Source organism: Coregonus lavaretus (assembly GCF_964263955.1).
Source record: "Coregonus lavaretus genome assembly, chromosome: 2".
NCBI lineage: Eukaryota > Metazoa > Chordata > Actinopteri > Salmoniformes > Salmonidae > Coregonus > Coregonus lavaretus.
Window position 1 is genome coordinate 76,137,615 of NC_139989.1, and position 26,694 is coordinate 76,164,308.

At 45.0% G+C, this 26,694-nt stretch overlaps 1 protein-coding gene across 1 annotated transcript; it reads left to right on the top strand.

The window, feature by feature from the left end:
• Window positions 1-14,144: 14,144 nt before the first annotated feature.
• On the top strand, window positions 14,145-20,242 carry LOC311098769 (NLR family CARD domain-containing protein 3-like; the record flags this gene model as incomplete). Its single annotated transcript, XM_084139333.1, has 3 exons — window positions 14,145-14,154; window positions 18,012-19,770; window positions 20,053-20,242. The coding sequence occupies 3 exons, from the start codon at window positions 14,145-14,147 to the stop codon at window positions 20,240-20,242; spliced, it is 1,959 nt and encodes a 652-aa protein (XP_083995459.1).
• Between the last annotated feature and the right edge of the window lie 6,452 nt (window positions 20,243-26,694).

Here is a 26,694-nt window from a genome sequence, read left to right on the forward strand (position 1 = left end):
ATGATCAGTAGTATCAGAAATCACCCTGGATCATTATTAAACCCCATAGTATTTCATACAGTAATGATGATCAGTAGTATTAGAAATCACCCTGGATCATTATTAAACCCCATAGTATTTCATACAGTAATGATGATCAGTAGTATGAGAAATCATCCTGGATCATTATTAAACCCCATAGTATTTCATACAGTAATGATGATCAGTAGTATCAGAAATCACCCTGGATCATTATTAAACCCCATAGTATTTCATACAGTAATGATGATCAGTAGTATCAGAAATCACCCTGGATCATTATTAAACCCCATAGTATTTCATACAGTAATGATGATCAGTAGTATCAGAAATCACCCTGGATCATTATTAAACCCCATAGTATTTCATACAGTAATGTTGATCAGTAGTATCAGAAATCACCCTGGATCATTCATCATGTCAGACATTTCCCTCTATTTCTCCCCACATGGAACTGCTGATGTAAAAGGGCTTCATAAATAAATGATTGATATAACGTTGAACTCCCAACCTCCCAACCAGACTACAGCCTGTTACATTCTCACATTATCCACAGATCTTTCAGGAATTCCCCTTTTTTAATCTATAATGTATGGCAGTAATCTTCCTTTGGGTCAAAGGGCATTGGTCCACTGATAACATTGAGAGGATTGTACATGGACCAGTCATAGACAGACAGCTGGGTACTGGAGACTGCTCTCTGGGTCTGGGGGTTGGCAGTGCCCCCCTCCTCTCTCTCCTCAGAGACACTCATCTTAGGAGTGGGTTCCAACTTCCAGAATTACAGTGTGATAAAAAGACTCACACACCATTTAGGAGACACACACTTCCTTGATTAAACATATACTTACTAGAGTTTACAGGATATCCTGCTCTGTCCTCTCTCCAGTTTAGAGTTTATAGGATATCCTGCTCTGTCCTCTTTCCAGTTTAGAGTTTATAGGATATCCTGCTCTGTCCTCTCTCCAGTTTAGAGTGTATAGGATATCCTGCTCTGTCCTCTCCAGTTTAGAGTTTATAGGATATCCTGCTCTGTCCTCTCTCCAGTTTAGAGTTTATATGATACCCTGCTCTGTCCTCTCTCCAGTTTAGAGTTTATAGGATATCCTGCTCTGTCCTCTCTCCAGTTTAGAGTTTATAGGATATCCTGCTCTGTCCTCTCTCCAGTTTAGAGTTTATAGGATATCCTGCTCTGTCCTCTCTCCAGTTTAGAGTTTATAGGATATCCTGCTCTGTCCTCTCTCCAGTTTAGAGTTTATAGGATATCCTGCTCTGTCCTCTCTCCAGTTTAGAGTTTATAGGATATCCTGATCTGTCATCTAAAAATATTTAATGGCTGGACAAGAACAAATATACTTTTATATAGGTATGCTTTCTACACACCATGAGGATAAACCATTAACCATGAGGTGTAGCTAACTGTTTTCTTTACTGACAACTGGGGTTAGAGACAGACAGAGACTGAGAGAGACACAGACATCAAATACTCATGATCTTTGACCTTTCACCATTTCAGGCTTTTTTCACAGAAATTGCATGGTAACACTTTACATGGCAGATGATAGGCATTAAAATACATCCATAAAGCCCTTGACCATTTTAAATAATAGTATTTACATTTTCGTCATTTAACATACGCTCTTATCCAAGGATACTCAAGGGCACATCAACAGTTTTTTTTACCTAGTCAGCTCAGGGTTTCGAACCAGCAACCTTTCGGTTACTGGTCCAACACCCTTAACCGCTAGGCTACCTGCCACCAGTGTATGATGGGCATCTTACAACAACTACAGCTGACATTATTGTGGTCATGTTAAGTATTTAGTTTTTTATTGGGATCCCCAAATAGACGTTGCCAAGGCAATCATTTTTTAAATTTTTTATTTTTTTATTCAGGCTGCAAGGTAAGGATCCTACCAGGGATTATGTATGTATGATGTTGGTAGAATGTATACATTGGGATAGTAGTAAGGATCCTACCAGGGATTATTTATGTATGATGTTGGTAGAATGTATACATTGGGATAGTAGTAAGGATCCTACCAGGGATTATTGATCTATGATGTTGGTAGAATGTATACATTGGGATAGTAGTAAGGATCCTACCAGGGATTATTTATGTATGATGTTGGTAGAATGTATACATTGGGATAGTAGTAAGGATCCTACCAGGGATTATTTATGTATGATGTTGGTAGAATGTATACATTGGGATAGTAGTAAGGATCCTACCAGGGATTATTTATGTATGATGTTGGTAGAATGTATACATTGGGATAGTAGTAAGGATCCTACCAGGGATTATTTATGTATGATGTTGGTAGAATGTATACATTGGGATAGTAGTAAGGATCCTACCAGGGATTATTTATGTATGATGTTGGTAGAATGTATAAATTGGGATAGTTAGTAGTAAGGATCCTACCAGGGATTATTTATGTATGATGTTGGTAGAATGTATACATTGGGATAGTAGTAAGAGGCCGGTGGGTAAATGACTAAGATTCAAGCCTCCTGTCAGTTAGGGAGATTTGTTTCTTTATTGTGTGTTTAGTTGTACCTTTACCTTCCTTTAGTTGGTCATTTGGAATGATTCTGAATGGAGGAATTGTCTAAGATCACTCCAACTCAGAAAACACTTTAGAAAAAGGCTCAGTGCCGTTATCCTCGCAAGGGAGGTATTGAAAGGGAGAGCCAATTTTGACCCCTACCTTTTTGAGAAAAAAAGTATTACTTGTTAAACAAAATCTCTTTCTCTGAGCAATTGTATTAGTATCAAATCATTTAATTTAATAATTTGGGACCCCACTGTATACTTCAAAGTTAGAGATATGTTGAAACTGGATCCCTCATAATGATTCTACATTTTATAGTATGCCATGGCCATTACTGGCCAAAGGTTAAACTACTGTTATGTTAATGCTATACTATGGTGTTGTGCCACTAGACTTTGACCAGATATTATTGCATCCAAAGATCAACTGTACCTAGAACACAGAGACAGAGCCACTTGTCATAAGGAAGGTGCTCTCTCAGCAGAATGGAAAATATCTCAATGACTTGACATGTTCTGGTTGTGAATACAGGCTACAAGGTAAGACTCTTCCAAGGGATTATTGTAAAGTGTGTAGGGAAAATACATATATGGTGTTATTATAGTATAGAGAATGACAGTAAAACACTCAGATCTAACAGTCCATTTCACCTGGGACAGGTGCGTGACAGTTCAATCATACAAAATGGCGCTAACTGGGCGAAGGCAAGTCAAATTCAAAAACATATTGTTCATATCTCGTATTATAGGATTCATATATCGTGGTTATTTTACAATTTGTAAAAATTTTAATGTATCGTAGTTCTAAATCATCTTTCAGAATATCAGAACATTTGTTGTTTTCTAAATTACAATGAGCTCCTACTTCCTGTGTAATTTGGTATGAAACCTGAACGTACTTTTCTTAACATTGATATTATGAATTAAATTCAATAATATCATAATCATATCAGACCTGTTGAACAAAGCAACACACTAGAATGAGTGGAATTATTACAAGAGAAAGTGAGACATTATTATTATTAATTACTATTAATAATAATATTATTGTATTATTATTATTATTATTATTATTATTATATTATTATTATTATTATTATTATTATTATTATTATTAGTTCCACTACATGGAGAAAAGGTTAACAATATCAGTCATGACTACGTGTTGATGTGATTGCATTAAATCTGTAACACTCTGGCTCTATGGACGTTTATATTGAGCCAGGGTTGTTCATTTTCTTGTGTTTGGGTGTATTTCATTTGGTGGTGTTGGGGATGGGTGAGTTTCATTTTGTTTGTGTCATGTGGTGATTGGTCGATGACTCCCAATCGGAGGTAACGAGTGTCAGCTGTCGGCTCGTTATCTCTGATTGGGAGCCATATATATTCTGTGTGTTTTCTCCTTTGTGTTGTGGGTTATTGTTTCTTTGTTGCTGTTTGTCGTATTTCAGTATAGAACTTCACGTATCGTCTTTTGTTGTTTTTTGTGGTTGCTTTGATTAATAAAGTCATCATGTTCACTCGCAACGCTGCGCATTGGTCCAATCCTTCAGACGATCGTGACAGAATAACCCACCTCAAGAGGACCAAGCGGCGTAACAAGCGGCAACAGGACCTACCTACGCAGGATTTATGGACGCCTCCTAAGGATTTTTGGACTTGGGAGGAGATTCGGGCTGGAAAGGGTCCTTGGGCACAACCGGAGGAATATCACCGCCCTCGTGAAGAGCTGGAGGCAGCTGCAGCCGAGAGGAGGTGGTATGAGGAGGAATATCACCGCCCTCGTGAAGAGCTGGAGGCAGCTGCAGCCGAGAGGAGGTGGTATGAAGAGGAAGCGCGGAGTCGAGGCTGGAAGCCCGTGGTTACTCCCCAAAAATTTTTTTGGGGGGGGCACATGGCTTGGGCGCCTGGGCAGCAGGAGGCTGCCACAGGTAGAGCTGGAGAGAAGGCTATCGGATTACGGGAGCCATTGGCGAGTAGAGGGAGGGAAGTTGTTGTGGCACGGCATGAGAGACTGAAGTGTGTTACCAGTCTGGTCCGGTCCGTTCTTGATCCCCAGTTAAGGCCAGTGGTGGGTGTTCCCGGTACGGACCGGTCTGTTCCTACTCCACGCACCAGGTCCACGATGTGCGTCGCCAGCCCGGCCCGGCCTGTTCCGGCCACTCGCACCAGGGATAAGGTGCGCGTCGCCAGCCCAGCCCGGCCTGTTCCTGCTCCACGCACGAATCCTACGGGATGCGTCACCAGTCGGCCAGAGTCTGCCGTCTGCCCAACGGCGCCTGAACTGCCCGTCGGCCCTATGGCGTCTGAACTGCCCGTCTGTACTGAGCCTGCAAAGCCGCCCGTCTGCCATGAGCCTTCAGAGCCATCCGCCAGACAGGAGCCGCTAGAGCCTTCCGCCAGACAGAATCATACACCTGCTATGGAATCAGCAGGAGCCGACGCAGCCCATACTAGACTGGAAGCTCAGGTTCGGAACCAGAAAGAGCAGCTCCTGCAGATGGGAGCCGCCTTGCTGGAGGTGATGACTGCAATCCGAGGCTGGGGTCCGCCTCCACCGCCAGCCTCCCAGCCAGCACCATCAGCCAGCCATGAGCAGCCAGATCTGTCAACCAGCCATGAGCAGCCAGACCCGTCAGCCAGCCATGAGCAGCCAGGTCCGTCAGCCAGCCATGAGCAGCCAGATCCGTCAGTCAGCCATGAGCAGCCAGATCCGTCAGCCAGCCATGAGCAGCCAGACCCGTCAGCCAGCCATGAGCAGCCAGATCCGTCAGCCAGCCATGAGCAGCCAGACCCGTCAGCCAGCCATGAGCAGCCAGGTCCGTCAGCCAGCCATGAGCAGCCAGATCCGTCAGCCAGCCATGAGCAGCCAGATCCGTCAGCCAGCCATGAGCAGCCAGACCCGTCAGCCAGCCATGAGCAGCCAGATCCGTCAGCCAGCCATGAGCAGCCAGATCCGTCAGCCAGCCATGAGCAGCCAGATCCGTCAGCCAGCCATGAGCAGCCAGATCCGTCAGCCAGCCATGAGCAGCCAGATCCGTCAGCCAGCCATGAGCAGCCAGATCCGTCAGCCAGCCATGAGCAGCCAGATCCGTCAGCCAGCCATGAGCAGCCAGATCCGTCAGCCAGCCATGAGCAGCCAGACCCGTCAGCCAGCCAGGATCCGCCAGAGCCGTCCAGCCAGGATCCGCCAGAGCCGTCCAGCCAGGATCCGCCAGAGCCGTCCAGCCAGGATCCGCCAGAGCCGTCCAGCCAGGATCCGCCAGAGCCGTCCAGCCAGGATCCGCCAGAGCCGTCCAGCCAGGATCCGCCAGAGCCGTCCAGCCAGGATCCGCCAGAGCCGTCCAGCCAGGATCCGCCAGAGCCGTCCCGCCAGGATCCGCCAGAGCCGTCCAGCCTGGATCCGCCAGAGCCGTCCCGCCAGGATCCGCCAGAGACGTCCCGCCAGGATCCGCCAGAGCCGTCCCGCCAGGATCCGCCAGAGCCAGCCAGCCAGGATCCGCCATCTAGTCAGGTGCTGCCCCTTAGCCCGGTGCTGCCCTTTAGCCCGGTGCTGCCCCTTAGTCCGGTGCTGCCCCTTAGTCCGGTGCTGCCCCTGAGTCCGGTGCCGCCCCTTAGCCCGGTGCTGCCCCGTAGTCCGGTACTGCCCCTTAGTCCGGTGCTGCCCCTTAGTCCGGTGCTGCCCTTTAGCCCGGTGCTGCCCCTTAGTCCGGTGCTGCCCCTGAGTCCGGTGCCGCCCCTTAGCCCGGTGCCGCCCCGTAGTCCGGTACTGCCCCTTAGCCCGGTGCTGCCCCTTAGTCCTGTACTGCCCTTTAGTCCGGTACTGCCCCGTAGTCCGGTGCTGCCCCTTGTCCCGGTGCTGCCCCTTATCCCGGTGCTGCCCCTTATCCCGGTGCTGCCCCTTAGGCCGATGCTGCCCCTTAGTCCGGGGTTGCCCCTTAGTCCAGGTGGGGTTAGGTGGAGGGTGGTCATTGGGAGGAGGCTACCGAAGCAGGTTGTGACTGTGGTGGGGTGGGGATCACGACCGGGGCCAGAGCCGCCACCATGGACAGACGCCCACCCAGACCCTCCCCTAGTCCTGATGTTGGTGCGCCCGGAGTTCACACCTTTAGGGGGGGGTACTGTAACACTCTGGCTCTATGGACGTTTATATTGAGCCAGGGTTGTTCATTTTCTTGTGTTTGGGTGTATTTCATTTGGTGGTGTTGGGGATGGGTGAGTTTCATTTTGTTTGTGTCATGTGGTGATTGGTCGATGACTCCCAATCGGAGGTAACGAGTGTCAGCTGTCGGCTCGTTATCTCTGATTGGGAGCCATATATATTCTGTGTGTTTTCTCCTTTGTGTTGTGGGTTATTGTTTCTTTGTTGCTGTTTGTCGTATTTCAGTATAGAACTTCACGTATCGTCTTTTGTTGTTTTTTGTGGTTGCTTTGATTAATAAAGTCATCATGTTCACTCGCAACGCTGCGCATTGGTCCAATCCTTCAGACGATCGTGACAAAATCACCTGACCGTTTGGACGTATCTGTTAGTAAATGTTTTATTTCTAAGAGATAATGAATAAAATAGAACAATTGACCTACAATAATTAGTTGTCACTGTGTTAACCACAACCAACATGTTGGATCTCTGTTTAGGGGTCAGTGGTCTAAAATGAGTCTCTCTGGGGAGAGAGAGGAGGGGGGCCCTGCCTCTAAAATGAGTCTCTCTGGGGAGAGAGAGGAGGGGGGCCCTGCCTCTAAAATGAGTCTCTCTGGGGGACATGACACCAAAGCTAAGAGGTGAGATGTCAATTTTGTTTAAGAATTATTAAGAGTTTATTTCCTAAATGCTATTTCCACAATTTTTTACATGTGTTTTTTAATCAGAAATGGTTGCTTATGGGTACCTTCAATATTACTGTTCTCAGATGTTTAATTAATATATTTGAGATGTATATCATTATTATTATTTTTATTGCAAAACGCTATATATCCATTGTTTAGCTGAAATTGAATGTTCGTATCCTGTATATTTGACTGTATTATCTGGTTGTCTCACCTAGCTATCTTAAGATGAATGCATTTACTGTAAATCGCTCAGGGTAAGAGCATCTGTTAAACAGGTGGTGCTCTGCCCTGAATGACAGGTCGCCACTGCTCCAAAGCAATTACATGTTGCACAGGAACCACTGACTCGCTGCATGTTTCTATTATCAAGACACCTGCTGGTACCTCTTAACTGGTTAGGACAGCTCATGAGGTGTCCTAAATATCTGCCAACTAGGTGGGACACTTATGAATAAAGAGGCTTCATGCATAGCTTTAATTTATACCCATAAGAGTAGGACTAAAACGGCTTTATTCTCAGCACTTATACGACACATGTTCTACTCTGAGACGCTTTTTGGAAATGGGCCCAGATCTCAAAATATTGTTTTAAAAAACGAATCATTTTTGTTTTACATAATAAAAAAGGAATATTACTAATGTAACTGACTTTAAAGACTTGGATTAATTTATTGTGTGGCTCTTCTCATGTCCGCGTCCTGGAACTGTCTGCATCCACGTACGGTTTGGCACCAAGCATATTGTCCAGTTACGCTGAGGTGATCTTGTGGAACAACGACGGAGTTCGCTATAGTGTTGAGACACCGAAGTTTATTGTTCAATTTGCTTTTTTGCGTAATGGTCAGTGACAGTATGAGTGTAGCCAGATCCTTTTCACTCGCAATTCTTGTTTAATTGTGTGGTTCACCGGATTCGTCATCATCCTAGAGGGACAGACGAACAACCTGCTAGCTAGCCAAGCTAGTCGGTACAGCTAGCTAAGCTAGCTACTCTACCAGCAGCATCCTAGTTATCCTAGCTACCACTACATCATAACCGGCTGCCTGCATTTCTTGTGGACCGATGGAGCTCCTTGGTTGTTTCTTCCACCTGTTAAATACCGTGGAGGGCTTCTCCCTCTCTCGTTGACAGATGCTGGCCTACGCTCCCTCTGTCCGGTTCTCCTCTCTTCACTAAATGGACGGTAACTTTAGTGTTTAACCCCTCTGTGTCCAAGGACAGAACTTTTGAATATTATTTTCGGGGCGCCTCAAGTGACATTTTTTACAACGTTTATTTCTGATAAAATTAGTTCATTGCATCCGCCATGGAGCCCAGTTTCATAATATTACCTTCTGTCCCTGGTTATGAAGTAATCACGAAAAAACAGGCCTTATGTTTGGGCATTTTTCACCCTACCAGCTCCTATTAGTTCTATTGAGCTCCGGTGACACCGACTCGCCTTCAGAATGTTCTATTCCCAGCCCATTGTTCTGCGTCACAATGCCAGCTTCACTATTGTTATCAATGAGACCTGCCTGCGTTAACCCTGTAGGTTTACCTCAGGTAACTTATAGTTAACAAGGTTATGGCTACTTGGTGAGCATTAACCCTGTAGGTTTACCTCAGGTAACTTATTATTAACAAGGTTATGGCTACTTGATGAGCGCGCACACTGTTCACCTGAGTACATGTTGTGGTCACCAATAGTGAGGTGAGACACAGTTTAAGAGGCGATGGCTGGCGGATAGCGATCAAACATTAAACATTTTCTGGTCATGGTTAACCATATTTGTTTTAAGAAAAAAGTGTACAATCTAAACAAAACGCATGTCCCTGTCCTCTTTTTCAAGATGTGGCCGATTTAAACAGCCAGAAGACATTTATTAATTAAGAAATAACCATTTTTTGGACGACTTGTTGTTTCTAAATGGCTGCTGGGTAATTTGATATGCATCGAAATCTTCATTCGTAGTCATCAAATTGAGCGAATGATGCGCAGGTTCACTGAGTTGCAAACCAAATGGGTATAATGGGGTGATTGTTGTATAATCGGGTGGTCTAGCTAATGGATTTGTAGATCAGAACTCAGATTATGAGCCTACCAAGTGTCATGAATGAGTTATGTAGTACCCACATACGGCCACAAGGAGGAGCAAGAGTGCCATAAACCCATACAGTTTTTTGCCATATAAACCCTATACCTAACAATCAATCAAATGTATTTATAAAGCCCTTTTTACACCAGCAGATGTCACAAAGTGCTATACAGAAACTCTTACCCTACTTATAACCTATTTTAGCCGTAACCCTAACCCCTAATTCTAGGGTAGGGTAGCCTAGAACACTTTTAGAAACTATATTATTAATAATATTATCTTAGTAAATATAATTATAGTATTAAATAGCGTTTTGATTATTTTGTTGTTATTTTATTATATGTATAATTGCAAGACAGAACACTTGATAAATAAGTGATTTGAATTGGGTGACCTAGTAACCTCTGTGTGAAAGTCCAGCAATTGGCGTGGGGCAGGTTTGAGACTGATCAAATACACTTTATTTCTCAGCTGCCTCACCAATGTCTGTACGTGAATTAATAACTTTTAATTGCTAAATATTTCCAATAGATGGCAGCATAAGACCACAATGCATCAGTTACAGTGGGGAAAAAAAGTATTTAGTCAGCCACCAATTGTGCAAGTTCTCCCACTTAAAAAGATGAGAGAGGCCTGTAATTTTCATCATAGGTACACGTCAACTATGACAGACAAAATGAGAAGAAAAAATCCAGAAAATCACATTGTAGGATTTTTAATGAATTTATTTGCAAATTATGGTGGAAAATAAGTATTTGGTCAATTAAATAGTGACTATAGCAGGTGTTGAACCCCTGGTAAATAATCACTAGTCAGATGCTCCAGCCTCAACCCTAGTATACATGCATTTTTAAATATCTAATATTGCGATTAAACAACCTCGGAATAGATAAGACAAGAGTGCGTCTTCCAGCCCACCAATAAATTACATCATGCAACCCTCGCGGTTAGCAAATGTACCTCAACATGCCCCTCGCTTGTGCTAGAAGGCAGAGTGATCGCTGCTGGTTGATGAATCTGACAATGAATGTACTAGGAAAATACGTTTTTCTCGACCAGAGGTGACTAAATTAATGTTCAGGCTTATTGATAATCGTTATAGTAATGAAGTATAATTTCAAAACATGAGCATAAAAACAGCTAATAATAAACATGAATCATCACTATATTATTTCACAGTAATCTGTTAAATGCTTTTCAGTCGTTCCTCTTGCGTTAGCAGTGTGGAAAGGGACAGTAAAAAGCGTGTGCAGGAGTTTTCCTGTGAGGGGGAGTGGTGGTGTATCCAGGGAGAAAACTAAACTGATCTTCTGAAATGTCATTTGTGGTCTTATGCTTCCATCTATTGGAATTATTTAGTAACTGCAGTAGTACTCAATAAAGCATATCCTTACTAAAGTAGGAATTACTCAGAATTGCAAAATATGACATTTTCTAGTTAATTTTACCACTTACGACCATAAAATAACAATTTATAGCATAACAAACAATGAAACTGACATAAACCAAAAGCACCATACATTTAGTTAACTATATATATGTACTATTTATTTAGATGGGTGACATTATCTGCCAAAGTAACACCACTGTAGATAACGATGAGCTCTCCAGTAGGTGAACCAAAACATTTAAAGGCCATTTTCTCAAAATTGAGGTTACAAGTTTATCATCTTTCAAAGCAGAATTACTTTCCCATTGTTCCTCAACTGTAGTGTATGATATACCTTTTTCTAGCTGAGTCTCTACTTTTATCTAATGTAAAAAACACAATTTCACACTTTAGAAGGTTTAATAATTGATTTAAGCAATAAAAGCTAATTGACCAACATTTCTGAAAATGGATATATAGCGTTTTGGAATGAAACTCTTGTTTCCCCATCTGAGCTCAGAGTAGATGAGAGATGTAATGTTTGTCTCTGTTGTGTTGAAGCTCAATCAAGCAGGAGAGACCAGCCTCCCCTGTACCCAGCTGTGTGTCCATGAAGAGTGACAAGTCTATGGAACCTCTTATACTGTTTAGAGCGGGAGACTTTTCTAGTGAACAAAGGTAAGAAGAACTCATGGGTCACGGTCAGTGAGTTAAACAACACTGTCTCTAGTCATTTCTCCTCTCCCATTTTACCATTTCTTTTTGTTGTTTTCATAATCCATAGGCTAATCCTTTTTTCCATTTTCATAGTCCTGAAACAATATTAAACTAACACAACATTCCCTCCCAGTGTGTGTGTGTGTGTGTGTGTGTGTGTGTGTGTGTGTGTGTGTGTGTACTCCCTGGATGAGGAGATGTAATCTCATGTTTTGTCCACAGAAACCAACAGGAGAGATCAGAGTCAGAGATTCTCAGTGGTCAGTCTTCCCAGAGTCATCAAACAGACCTGGCCTCCATATTCAGTGTATGTGGTCCTGTTATGTACATTTGTTTTTGTTTACCTCAAGTAAAGTTGATCTGTCAATCATTCATTCATGTGTTAATGAGAAAGCATTTAGTCTCTTGCTTAACTTATTTACTTGATTTATTTCAGTTGCTTGAAGAGAATATTATGACATTTGTGAAGAACGAGCTGAAGATGTTCAAGAGGATTCTTAGTCCAGAACTCCCAGAAGCCTTTGAGAGTCAGAAGCAGGATAAGGAAGTGGTGGATGCTGAAGATGAGAAGCAGGAGAGCAGTGCCAGAGAGGGCGCTCTGAAGATCACACTGCACGTCCTGAGGAAAATGAACCAGAAGGAGCTTGCTGACACACTGGAGAAAAGTAAGAGCTGTCTACCTCATGTTGAATGCTTTTTTAGAACATTTAAAAGCTGTAGCTAAAGTACAGCTAAAGTAGCTGTGTAACTCAATGATATTGTAGCAGCCTTAACACAACACCTAGTGACCTCATCAAGTAGCAGCAGGGATGTGTTGTGTTGATTAATTTAGACGAGAGAGAGAGAGAGAGAGAGAGAGAGAGAGAGAGAGAGAGAGAGAGAGAGAGAGAGAGAGAGAGAGAGAGAATCAGTCACACCAGTCTGTAATGCATTATGAAAACATTTACAGATTTATACAGACAGTTAAGAGAAGAAATTATTACAATTTAAACTTTATAAAACATTCTTACAATAGTGTAGCCATTGTGTCACGGTTTCGGCCGAGGCTGCTCCTCCTCCTGGTTCGGGCAGGCATCGGCGGTCGTCGTCCCCGGAGTACTAGCTGCCACCGATCTATGTTTCATGTTCGTTTGGTTTGGTCTTGATGTTGTACACCTGTGTCTAGTTATTCCTCATTAGTGTTCTATTTAAGTCTCGTTGGGTGTGTCTGTGTTTGTGTGTGATTGTTCCTGTCGTATTGTTTGCTTGTCGATTTCCTTATTCGCTCGGTTGAGCTGTACTCCACTGTGTTGGAGCATTTTACGCACCTGTGTAGTGCGCCTTTTGTTTTGTCGCCTACGTGCGTAGTTTCGCCTTTCGGGCAAGTTTGTTCTGTTTTCCTTGTTGGATATTCCACTAAAGTCTTTTGGACTATACTTCGGTGTCCTGCGCTTGATTCCACCACTACACCCACCTACAGCATTTATGACAGAATCACACACCATAAGAATGGAATCAGCAGGAGCCGCAGCAGCCCAGGCGACGCTGGAGGACAGGGTCCGTGAACAGAGTGACCAGATCCTGCAGATGAGGTCCGCACTGCAGGAGGTGATCACCACCATCCGAGGCTGGGGGACTCCTACACCGCCATCCTCTCTGCCAGCCCCATCGGGAAGTCAGCCCATTCCCGCTCCGGAACCCAGAGGAGTTCGACTCTCGCTCCCGAGGGCCTACGATGGGACCGCGGCCGGGTGTCAGGGATTCCTTCTCCAGGTGGAGCTTTACCTGGCCACTGTGCACCCGGCGCCCTCGGTACATGAGAGCGTGTCCGCCCTGATCTCCTGCCTTTCCGGGAAGGCGTTGGAATGGGCCAACGCAGAGTGGAGGAGGATCGACGCGAACACCATCACCTACGACGAGTTCTCCCGCCGCTTCAGGGCGGTGTTTGACCATCCCCCGGAGGGGAGAGCGGCGGGGGAGCGTCTGGTCTTCCTCCGGCAGGGGAGGAGGAGTGCCCAGGAGTTCGCCTTAGAATTCCGTACTCTAGCGGCGGATGCAGGGTGGAATGAGCGGGCTCTCATCGATCACTACAGATGTAGTCTACGCGAGGACGTCCGTAGGGAGCTGGCCTGTAGGGCCACCAGCCTCTCGTTCGACCAGTTGGTCGACATGTCCATCAGGCTGGATAACCTGCTAGCTACCCGCGGACGTTCCGAGGGGGGTCCGTCCATTTCACCCTCCAGCGCCTCCGAGCAATGCCCCATGGAGCTCGGGGGCGCTGGCGCTAGAGAGCGGAGGAGGAAGAGCCCGAGGGGGCCTGTCTCCTGCACCAAGTGCGGTCGTGGAGGGCACACTGCAGCCAGGTGCTGGGGAGGGTTCTCCGAGGGAGAGGACAACAGGCCACGCACTGGGGGGGCCTCCCAGGTGAGTAATAATATAATAATAATATGCCATTTAGCAGACGCTTTTATCCAAAGCGACTTACAGTCGTGCGTGCATACATTTTTTGTGTATGGGTGGTCCCGGGGATCGAACCCACTACCTTGGCGTTACATGCGCCGTGCTCTACCAGCTGAGCTACAGAGGAGCAAAACAAAAAATGTGTATGGGTAAGCCCCGCTTACCCAGAGCTTTCTGTTGCGCACTTTTGTATACCTGTTGGTTTTCCACAGGTTGCACCTCATTCCCAGCATAAGGCGCTAGTAGATTCAGGCGCAGCTGGGAATTTTGTTGATCGACAGTTTTGTTTAGAGTTAGGGATCCCTCTCCTACCTGTTGACAAACCTTTTCCCGTACATGCCTTAGATAGCCGCCCGTTGGGGTCGGGGTTGATCAGGGAGGTCACAGCGCCACTTAGGATGTGTGCGCAGGGGGGTCATGAAGAGACTATACAGCTGTATCTGATCGACACTCCTGCGTACCCAGTGGTGCTGGGGATTCCCTGGTTAAGCACCCATAACCCTGCTATTTCGTGGCAACAGAGGGCTCTCGATGGGTGGTCTGCTCAGTGTGAGGGGCGATGTCTGGGTGTTTCCGTGGGGGCGACTTCGGTGGAAAGTCCAAACCAAGTGCCCGCACTGCACATTCCGCCTGAATATGGGGATTTAGCTCTTGTGTTTAGCAAAACTAGGGCGACGCAGTTGCCTCCCCATAGACAGGGGGATTGTGCGATTGATCTCCAGGCAGGAGCAGCGCTCCCACGGAGCCATGTGTATCCTTTGTCTCAAGAGGAGAGGAAAGCTATGGAGACTTACATAGCCGAATCTTTGAGACAGGGATACATTCGGCCTTCCATTTCCCCCGCCTCTTCGAGTTTCTTTTTTGTGAAAAAGAAAGATGGAGGGTTGCGCCCGTGCATTGATTACCGTGGTCTCAATCAGATTACTGTGAAATACAGTTATCCACTCCCTCTGATTGCGACCATGACGGAGTCATTGCATGGGGCGCGGTTTTTCACAAAATTGGATCTCAGGAGCGCGTATAACTTGGTGCGCATTAGGGAGGGCGATGAATGGAAAACGGCGTTTAGTACCACGTCAGGTCATTTCGAGTATCTTGTCATGCCATATGGGTTGATGAATGCTCCATCAGTCTTCCAATCCTTCGTAGATGACATTTTCCGGGATATGCAGGGACAAGGGATGGTCGTGTACATTGATGATATTCTGGTGTACTCGTCTACCCGAGCCGAGCATATAACCCTGGTGCGACGTGTATTGAGGAGGCTGTTGGAGCACGACCTATATGTCAAGGCAGAGAAATGTCTGTTTTTCCAGGAGTCGGTCTCCTTTTTGGGTTATCGGTTGTCCGCGTCAGGGGTGAGAATGGAGGTGGATCGTGTGTCCGCTGTGCGTAATTGGCAAACTCCAACCACTGTAAAAGAGGTGCAGCAGTTCTTGGGCTTTGCGAATTACTACCGGAGGTTGATCCGGGGTTTTGGACAGGTGGCATCTCCCATCACGTCCCTTCTAAAGGGGGGTCCGGTGCGCCTGCAGTGGTCAGCTGATGCGGACAGGGCCTTTGGGAGACTGAAGGACCTGTTTACGTCGGCTCCGGTGCTGGCGTATCCGGATCCCACAATTCCATTTCAGGTTGAGGTGGACGCGTCTGAGGCTGGTATAGGGGCCGTTCTCTCTCAACGGTCCGGCTCGCCACCTAAACTCCGCCCCTGTGCCTTTTACTCCAAAAAGCTCAGCCCGGCGGAGCGTAACTATGACGTTGGGGACAGGGAGCTGTTAGCTGTAGTTCAAGCCCTTAAGGTGTGGAGGCATTGGCTTGAGGGGGCTCAACACCCTTTCCTCATTTTGACTGACCATCGGAACCTGGAGGACATCCGGGCAGCGAGGAGACTGAACCCTCGCCAGGCTCGATGGAGTATGTTTCTCACCAGGTTCGTATTTAAAATCACGTACATCCCTGGGTCCCAGAATGGTAAGGCAGATGCACTGTCCCGGCGGTATGACACGGAGGAGAGGTCCGTTGATCCTACTCCCATACTACCGGAGTCTTGCCTTGTGGCACCGGTGGTGTGGGAGGTCGATGCCGAGATCGAGCGAGCGTTGCGTACCGACCCCAGCCCTCCACAATGTCCTGAGGGTCGGAGGTACGTTCCGCTCGAGATTCGGGATCGACTCATCTACTGGGCTCACACGTCACCCTCCTCTGGACATCCGGGTATTGGCCGGACAGTGCATTGCCTTAGCACTAAATACTGGTGGCCTACTTTGGCTAGGGATGTGAGGGTTTACGTCTCCTCCTGCTCGGTGTGCGCCCAGTGTAAGGCGCCCGACATCTGCCCAGGGGTAAGTTACAGCCCCTACCCGTTCCACAACGATCATGGTCCCACCTCTCGGTGGATTTTGTAACAGACCTTCCCCTCTCTCAGGGGAATACCACCATCCTGGTCGTTGTGGACCGGTTCTCTAAGGCCTGTCGTCTTCTCCCTATGTCGGGTCTTCCTACTGCCCTACAGAACGCTGAGGCCATATTTACCCACGTCTTCCGGTATTACGGGGTCCCCGAGGATATAGTGTCTGATCGAGGCCCTCAGTTTACCTCCCGTGTGTGGAGAGCGTTTATGGAGCGTTTGGGGGTCTCGGTTAGCCTTACCTCGGGGTACCACCCGGAGAGTAACGGGCAGGTAGAACGTGTTAACCAGGATGTGGGTAGGTTTCTGAGGTCGTATTGCCAGGACCGGCCTGAGGAGTGGGCGCGTTACATTCCCTGGGCCGAGATGGCCCAGAACTCTCTCCGCCACTCCTCTACTAACCTAACCCCTTTCCAATGTGTATTGGGTTACCATCCGGTTCTGGCACCATGGCAGCAGAGCCAGATCGAGGCCCCTGCGGTGGATGATTGGATGAGGTGCTCGGAAGAGACGTGGAACGCTGCCCACGTCCACCTGCAGCGGGCCGTCCTTCGTCACAAGGCGAGCGCCGATCTCCACCGCAGTGAGGGGCCGGTGTACGCACCCGGAGATCGAGTCTGGCTCTCTACCAGAAACCTGCCCCTCCGCCTGCCCTGCCGGAAGCTGGGTCGGCGGTTTGTGGGGCCCTTTAAAGTCCTGAGAAGATTGAACGAGGTGTGTTATAGGTTACGTCTACCTGTTGAATATAATAATATTAACCCCTCGTTCCATGTGTCTCTTCTCAGGCCGGTGGTAGCTTGTCCACTCCAGGACAATGAGATAGGAGAGACTCCTCCGCCCCCATTGGACATCGAGGGGGCTCCGGCGTACACCGTTCGGTCCATCTTGGACTCCAGACGCCGGATGGGGGGTCTCCAGTATCTCGTGGAGTGGGAGGGGTACGGCCCGGAGGAGCGGTGCTGGGTGCCGCGGAGGGACATCCTAGACCCATCTCTCCTGTCGGAGTTCCACCGGGACCATCCCGCGCGCCCTGCTCCGCGTCCTCCTGGTCGTCCCCGAGGCCGGGGTCGGCGCACGGCTGGAGCCGCGCGTCAAGGGGGGGGGTACTGTCACGGTTTCGGCCGAGGCTGCTCCTCCTCCTGGTTCGGGCAGGCATCGGCGGTCGTCGTCCCCGGAGTACTAGCTGCCACCTATCTATGTTTCATGTTCGTTTGGTTTGGTCTTGATGTTGTACACCTGTGTCTAGTTAGTCCTCATTAGTGTTCTATTTAAGTCTCGTTGGGTGTGTCTGTGTTTGTGTGTGATTGTTCCTGTCATATTGTTTGCTTGTCGATTTCCTTATTCGCTCGGTTGAGCTTTACTCCACTGTGTTGGAGCATTTTACGCACCTGTGTAGTGCGCCTTTTGTTTTGTCGCCTACGTGCGTAGTTTCGCTTTTCGGGCAAGTTTGTTCTGTTTTCCTTGTTGGATATTCCACTAAAGTCTTTTGGACTATACTTCGGTGTCCTGCGCTTGATTCCACCACTACACCCACCTACAGCATTTATGACACATTGAAACAGACATAATATTAATATCCTCTATTATTTCTTCATTCAGATGAGCTTGCTGTGATTTGCCAACGTGAACTCAAATCTAATCTAAAGAAGAAGTTTCAATGTGTATTTGAGGGGATTGCTAAACAAGGAAACCAAACACTTCTCAATAAGATCTACACAGAGCTCTACATCACAGAGGGTGGAACAGGAGAGGTCAATAATGAACATGAGCTGAGACAGATTGAGACAACAACCAGGAAACAAGCAAGTCCAGAGACTGCAATCAAATGTAACGACATCTTAAAACCCTTAACTGGACAAGACAAACTTATCAGAACTGTGCTGACAAAGGGAGTCGTTGGCATTGGAAAAACAGTCTCTGTGCAGAAGTTCATTCTGGACTGGGCTGAAGGAAAAGCAAATCAGGATGTCCAATTTGTATTTTCATTCCCTTTTCTGGAGCTGAATTTGATGAAAAGGGAAAAACACACTTTGATTGAACTTCTCAATCACTTCTCAATCGAAACCAAAGAATCAAGGATCTCCAACTACGACAAGTACAAAGTCCTGTTCATCTTTGATGGTCTGGATGAGTGCCGACTGCCCCTAGACTTCCAGAAGAACAAGATCTGTTGTGACGTCACAGAGTCAACCTCAGTGGATGTTCTGCTGACAAATCTCATCAAGGGAAATCTGCTTCCCTCTGCTCTCCTCTGGATAACTACCCGACCTGCAGCAGCCAATAAGATCCCTTCAGTGTGTGTTGACCAGGTGACAGAGGTACGAGGGTTCAATGACCCACAGAAGGAGGAGTACTTCAGGAAGAGATTCAGTGATTCAGAGGACCTGGCCAGCAGAATCATCTCACACATAAAGACATCAAGGAGCCTCCACATCATGTGTCACATTCCAGTCTTCTGTTGGATTTCTGCAACAGTCCTTGAACACATGTTGAAACATAAGAGAGAAGAGATGCCCAAGACTCTGACTGAGATGTACTCACACCTTGTGGAGTTTCATACCAAACAGAAGAATGAAAAGTATCTTGGGAAAGAAGAGACAGGTCCACACTGGAATAAAGAGAGCGTTCTGTCACTGGGAAAACTGGCTTTTCAACAGCTTGTGAAGGGCAATCTGATTTTCTATGAAGAAGACCTGAAAGAGGCTGGCATTGATGTCAATGAAGCCTCAGTGTACTCAGGATTGTGCACTCAGCTCTTTAAAGAGGAATGTGTGCTGTACCAGGACAAGGTGTACTGCTTCGTGCATCTGAGCATTCAGGAGTTTCTGGCTGCTGTATATGTGTTCCTCTCATTCATCAACAACAATGAGAATCTAATGGCCGAACCGCAAGTTACTGAAGTTACTTTCTACAAGAGTGCTGTGAATAAAGCCTTACAAAGTGAGACAGGAAACCTGGACCTGTTCCTCCGCTTCCTACTGGGCCTCTCACTGGAGTCCAATCAGAAGCACTTACGAGGTCTACTGACAAAGACAAGAAGCAGCTCACAGAGCCATGAAGAAACAGTCAAGTACATCAAGGAGAAGATCAGGGAGAATCCCTCTCCAGAGAGGTGCATCAATCTGTTCCACTGTCTGAATGAACTGAATGACCATTCTCTAGTGGAGGAGATCCAAAGCTACCTGAGATCAGGAAGTCTCTCAGAAGAAGAACTGTCACCTGCACAGTGGTCAGCTCTGGTCTTTGTGTTGCTGACTTCAGAAAAAGAGCTGGATGTGTTTGACCTGAAGAAATACTCCAGATCAGAGGAAGGTCTTCTGAGGCTGCTGCCAGTGGTCAAAGCCTCCAGAGCTGCTCTGTGAGTACATAAAATGACATTTAAGTACTAATCATCAGGAAGAAATATTCAGTTTAGAGAAATATATGTATTATAATATGTATATAATATATACTGAAAAACATTGAATCAATGCATTGATGTTCACATTTGTATATCATTATGACCATACCATTCTAGGAGACGGAAGATGAATCTATATGTTGTTTAAGAGAATAAACCAAATGCATCTGCCATTGTCCTTCTACACTACTGGTGTTAAATTAACAGTGTGTTTGTGAAATCATGATGATCTCTTTGCAGGCTGTCAGGCTGTGGAGTCACAGAGAAAGGCTGTGCTTCTCTGGTCTCAGCTCTGAGGTCAAACCCCTCACACCTGAGAGAGCTGGACCTGAGTAACAATGACCTGAAGGATTCAGGAGTGAAGCTGCTCTCTGCTGGACTGGGGAATCCCCACTGTAAACTGGAGACTCTGAGGTCAGTATTCCTGTAGTTGGTCAACAAGTGATAACTGTTCACCAGATCCACATGTGTTTACCAGGCACACATAGTCCACACCATATGTGTTTGGACAGTGAAGCTTACAGTTTTAAATTTGGTGCTCTGCTCCAGCATTTTGGATTTGAGATATAATGTTTCATATTAGGTGACAGTACAGAATGTCACCTTTTATTTGAGAGTATTTTCATACATATCTGTGTTACTGTTTAGAAATGAAAGCACTTTATGTATCTAGTTCTCCCATTTGAAAAAGTTAATAATTTGGACATATTCACTTATATTGTATTAAAGTAGTAATAAGTTTAGTATTTGGTCCCATATTCCTTACCTGCAGTGATTACATCAAGCTTGTGATTCTACAATCTTGTTGAATACATTTGCAGTTTGTCTTGGTTGTGTTTTGGATGATGTTTTTCCCAATAGAAACTGAATGGTGAATAATGTCCTGTCATTTTGGAGTCACTTCACTTGTATTGTCAGTAAGAATAGAAGATGTTTCTGAACACTTCTACATTCATGTGGATGCTACCATGATTATGAATAATCATGAATGAATCGTGAATGATGATGAATGAGAAAGTTACAGAGGAACAAGGATCATAACCCCTCTGTTATTGGTAATGGTGAGAGGTTTGCATGTTTTGTTGTAGCCTCTGTAACTTTCTCACTCATTATTATTCATGATTCATTCGTGATTTTTCTTAATCATGGCATCATCAGGATTAATTCAGTAGTGTTAAAAAACATGTTATCTACTCACAGAAAAAAAGTGCTTTAATTTCTAAATGGTGAAACAGATATATATTAAAATACCCTCAAATAAAAGGTGACATTATATACTGTCACCTCATATGAAACATTTGATCTCAAATCAAAAATGTTGGAGTATAGAGCCACATTTAAAATGTTAGCTTTACTGTCAAAATAGATATGGTGTGGACTGTATACTCAATACAATCTAAATCTGATACCTCACTGTCTGTCTTTTGACTGATACTGCTTTTTAAACTGCTCTGGTCAGTCTACTCAAATATTTGTACTATACATGTTTCTCTCTACAAGCAATATTATGATAATTTCTAACAATGATACATTAATTTATGAATAGATATGGCATGTTTCAGGACAATGATATATCTTAATATGTTGAAAAAATATACTGCCACTATTTTCACCACCAAAGAACAGCAGTGTGGTTTTAATATGATTTGACTGTTTGCAGGCTGTCAGGCTGTCTAGTCACAGAGGAAGGCTGTGCTTATCTGGTCTCAGCTCTGAAGTCAAACCCCTCACACCTGAGGGAGCTGGATCTGAGCTACAATCACCCAGGAGACTCAGGAGTCAGACTGCTCTCTGCTGGACTGGAGGATCCACACTGCAGACTGGAGAAACTCAAGTATGTAGAGGGTTTATGTCAATGTTCATATCAGACATGTTGGAGTTATCAGGCTAGTTAAGACAAACATTCTGACCACCACTTGGACTAAGTTATATAAAGACTGTGTGTGTGTGTGTGTGTGTGTGTGTGTGTGTCCAGTGTGTGTCCGGTGTGTGTGTGTGTTTGTCCAGTGTGTGTGTTTGTGTGTGTCCACACACACACACTGGACACACATACATACTGGACACACACACACACACTGGACACACACACACACACACACACACACACACTGTAAACACACACACTGGACACATACACACAAAGGACACACACACACACACACACAAAGGACACACACACACACACACACACACACACTGGACAAACACACACACTGGACACACACGCACTCACACTGGACACACACACACTAGACACACACACACACACTAGACATACACACACACACACTGGACACACACACACAATGGACACACACACACACTGGACAAACACACACACACACACACACACACACACACACACACACACACACACACACACACACACACACCCTGGACACACACGCACACACACACACTGGACACACATGCACATGCACACACACACACTGGACACACACACACACACACACTGGACAAACACACACACACTTGACACACACACACTGGACATACACACACACACTGGACACACACACACAAATGTATATACTGACTGTTTGTGTGTGTGTGTGTGTGTGTGTGTGTGTGTGTGTGTGTGTGTGTGTGTGAGTTCAGGTGTATCCCTCAATGACTGTCTGTTCTTCTGCTTACCGCTACAGTGTGGAACATGGTGGAGAGAACACAATGAAACCTGGACTTAGAAAATGTGAGTGTTGTGTGCTGTGAAGAATATGACTAAGAATAAGTCTTAATTCAAGTGAAGTCAAAGTCAAAGACCACCATCATTACTTACTTGGTCATATTAAATATCAGCTGTAGTTCTACAGAAGCACAAATCAGGGACACCAAAGTTTACAAAGAGTTGCTTTGACAATGTGTGTGTGACGTGTTTGTGTTACTTTAGAAATGTGTGTGTGTGTTAAGTGTGTGTGTGTGTGTGTGTTCAGGATGTGTGTGTGTGTGTTTGTGTGTGTGTGTGTGTGTTTGTTCAGTTTGTGTGTTTGTGTGTGTGTGTGTGTGTGTTCAGTGTGTGTGTTTGTGTGTGTGTGTGTGTTCAGTATGTATGTGTGTGTGTGTGTGTGTGTGTGTGTGTGCGTGTAATTAACAGGAATAAGTGTGTTTTATATTACCATACAGTATAACATATGATCATTCAACAAGTCTCAACCTTAACTTCTCCTTTTGATACCTAGAAACATCTACATTAAAATAATTAGTAAAAAGTGAGTTAACATTCTAATGTGAATGATGATGATTTCTAATATTGTGTCTGGTTTCATCCATCAGATGTCTGGGATCTCACACTAGACCTAAACACAGTAAACAGACGCCTCTCTCTGTCTGAGGAGAACAGAAAGGTGACATGGAGGAGAGAGAAGCAGCCGTATCCTGATCACCCAGAGAGATTTGAGGTCTGTAGTCAGGTGCTGTGTAGAGAGGGTCTGACTGGGCGCTGTTACTGGGAGGTAGAGTGGAGTGGGAGAGGGGCTGATATAGGAGTGACATACAAAGGAATCAGCAGGAGAGGAGGGGGTTATGACTGTGGGATTGGATGTAATGACAAGTCCTGGAGTCTGTTCTGCTATGACAACCGTTACTCTGCCTGTCACAATAATAAGTCCACTACCATAGACGTCCCCTCCTCCAGCTCCCACAGAGTAGGAGTGTATCTGGACTGGCCAGCCGGCACTCTGTCCTTCTACAGAGTCTCCTCTGACACACTGACCCACCTGAACACATTCCACTCTACATTCACTGAGCCCCTCTATCCAGGGTTTAGTGTTTGGAGTTCCTCAGTAACATTAACACACTGAACACACACAAACACTAAACACAAACATACTGAACACACACACACTGAACACTAACAGTTGGTTTAAACAGATCTGAATCAGGAAACTAAGAGTTGGTTTAAACAGATCTGAATCAGGAAACTAAGAGTTGGTTTCAACAGATCTGAATCAGGAAACTAAGAGTTGGTTTAAACAGATCTGAATCAGGAAACTAAGAGTTGGTTTGAACCACACAGATCTGAATCAGGAAACTAAGAGTTGGTTTCAACAGATCTGAATCAGGAAACTAAGAGTTGGTTTCAACAGATCTGAATCAGGAAACTAAGATTTGGTTTCAACAGATCTGAATCAGGAAACTAAGAGTTGGTTTAAACAGATCTGAATCAGGAAACTAAGAGTTGGTTTAAACAGATCTGAATCAGGAAACTAAGAGCTGGTTTAAACAGATCTGAATCAGGAAACTAAGAGTTGGTTTAAACAGGTCTGAATCAGGAAACTAATATTTGGTTTGAAGGACACAGATCTGAATCAGGAAACTGATAGGACCACATACCAGACCTGGATTCAAATAGTATTTATTTTCTGTCAAACACTTTGAGCATTTGATGACATTTTGAGTGTTTGCACTTTTAGGATTATTCCATAGGTTTCATTGTGCCAGGCAAGCTCAAAAAAGCCCAGCTAAGGCATTTGTAAGAAAGCAAATCCTATTTGAACCCAGGTCTACATTATACATACCCATGTGTGAGTAAACTACAGAGAAGAACAGACAATCCAAGGGTCAGTGGAAAGATGTACATAGTGTTTGCTGTTGAATGTTTATTACATGTCTACACACCTTTAGTACATAGTGGGGTTGAGTTGCTTTGTTGAGCTCAGTTCATTGTTAAAGCACCTTTAGTACATAGTGGGGTTGAGTTGCTTTTTTGAGCTCAGTTCATTGTTAAAGCACATTTAGTACATAGTGGGGTTGAGTTGCTTTGTTGAGCTCAGTTCATTGTTAAAGCACCTTTAGTACATAGTGGGGTTGAGTTGCTTTTTTGAGCTCAGTTCATTGTTAAAGCACCTTTAGTACATAGCGGGGTTGAGTTGCTTTGTTGAGCTCAGTTCATTGTTAAAGCACCTTTAGTACATAGTGGGGTTGAGTTGCTTTGTTGAGCTCAGTTCATTGTTAAAGCACCTTTAGTACATAGTGGGGTTGAGTTGCTTTGTTGAGCTCAGTTCATTGTTAGAGCACCTTTAGTACATAGTGGGGTTGAGTTGCTTTGTTGAGCTCAGTTCATTGTTAAAGCACCTTTAGTACATAGTGGGGTTGAGTTGCTTTGTTGAGCTCAGTTCATTGTTAAAGCACCTTTAGTACATAGTGGGGTTGAGTTGCTTTGTTGAGCTCAGTTCATTGTTAAAGCACCTTTAGTACATAGTGGGGTTGAGTTGCTTTGTTGAGCTCAGTTCATTGTTAAAGCACCTTTAGTACATAGTGGGGTTGAGTTGCTTTGTTGAGCTCAGTTCATTGTTAAAGCACCTTTAGTACATAGCGGGGTTGAGTTGCTTTGTTGAGCTCAGTTCATTGTTAGAGCGCTTGTTGTTTTCATACTTTCTCCTCTGTGCCAAAGAGATAAAGCTGTGATATCAGCGTTTAGGAAAAAAGACAACATTTTAAAAACCTTTTCAATGTTTATTTTGCTTTACTATAGAGTAGTGCCAACTCCTAGCTTGTCATTGTCAAGTCAAACATGACAATTCCATAAAGAGTTGTTAAGAAAGCAAGAACAGACTGGCCATCAGGCTAGTCATCTCCTTCAGACAAAGTTAATTCATAAACAACAAAAGTTTTGTTGATGAAGGAAAATGGGGATATGTTTAGGATCCAACTAATTATAATTGTGTTAATGAACGAATGAGCATTACTGTTTTAAATCTTTGTGATACGCCAAATACAACTACTGTATTGGCTACTAGGATTCTGAAATGAAAATGGTGGTTTGTCTCTGCCGTTCTTCTACTGTATAGCCTGGTTGTTGGTGTTATTAAATAATTGTAACAATACTTGTGACTAGGATCTTGTACGTGTGCCCTTTCTGTTTAAAGAAGACTTTGCAGCTTGTTGGTTAAAATTCATTTAAATAAAAACGTTTGAAAGAATATTTCATTCATCCACTCCAAACTGGCCTGATTGACACAGCTGCAATACTGATATTAACCACAGGGTGGGGCTGTAATGCAGAGGAACTGTTGTGAGACAGTTGTGGTATCACAAACCGTGTGTGTGACATTCCACTCTAGACTTGACATTGTGGGCCCCGTGTAGCTCAGTTGATAGAGCATGGCGTTTGGAACGCCAGGGTTGTGGGTTTGATTCCCACAGGGGGCCACTATGAAAAAAAATGTATGCATTCACTAACTGTAAGTCGCTCTGGAGAAGAGTGTCTACTAAAGTGTGTGTGTGTGTGTGTGTGTGTGTGTGTGTGTGTGTGTGTGTGTGTGTCTGTGTGTGTGTGTGTGTGTGTGTGTGTGTGTTCTAGACTTGACATTGTTTACAATGCTGACAGATGGATCTATAATGAGGTACATAATACATATCTAGCTGAACTAACCACAGATGGGTCTATAATGAGGTACAGAATACATATCTAGCTGAACCAACCACAGATGGATCTATAATGAGGTACAGAATACATATCTAGCTGAACTAACCACAGATGGATCTATAATGAGGTACAGAATACATATCTAGCTGAACTAACCACAGATGGGTCTATAATGAGGTACAGAATACATATCTAACTGAACTAACCACAGATGGGTCTATAATGAGGTACAGCATACATATCTAGCTGAACTAACCACAGATGGGTCTATAATGAGGTACAGCATACATATCTAGCTGAACCAACCACAGATGGGTCTATAATGAGGTACAGCATACATATCTAGCTGAACCAACCATAGAACCAATGAAAGCTCTTGTGTGTCGATATCTTCACTAGTTGTTCCTGGCATCAAACCTGTAAACAATCAGGATCAATTGAACTTCAGATACCCACCTGGATCCCTTCTGCTGGAAACGTGGCAACAAGATACAAAC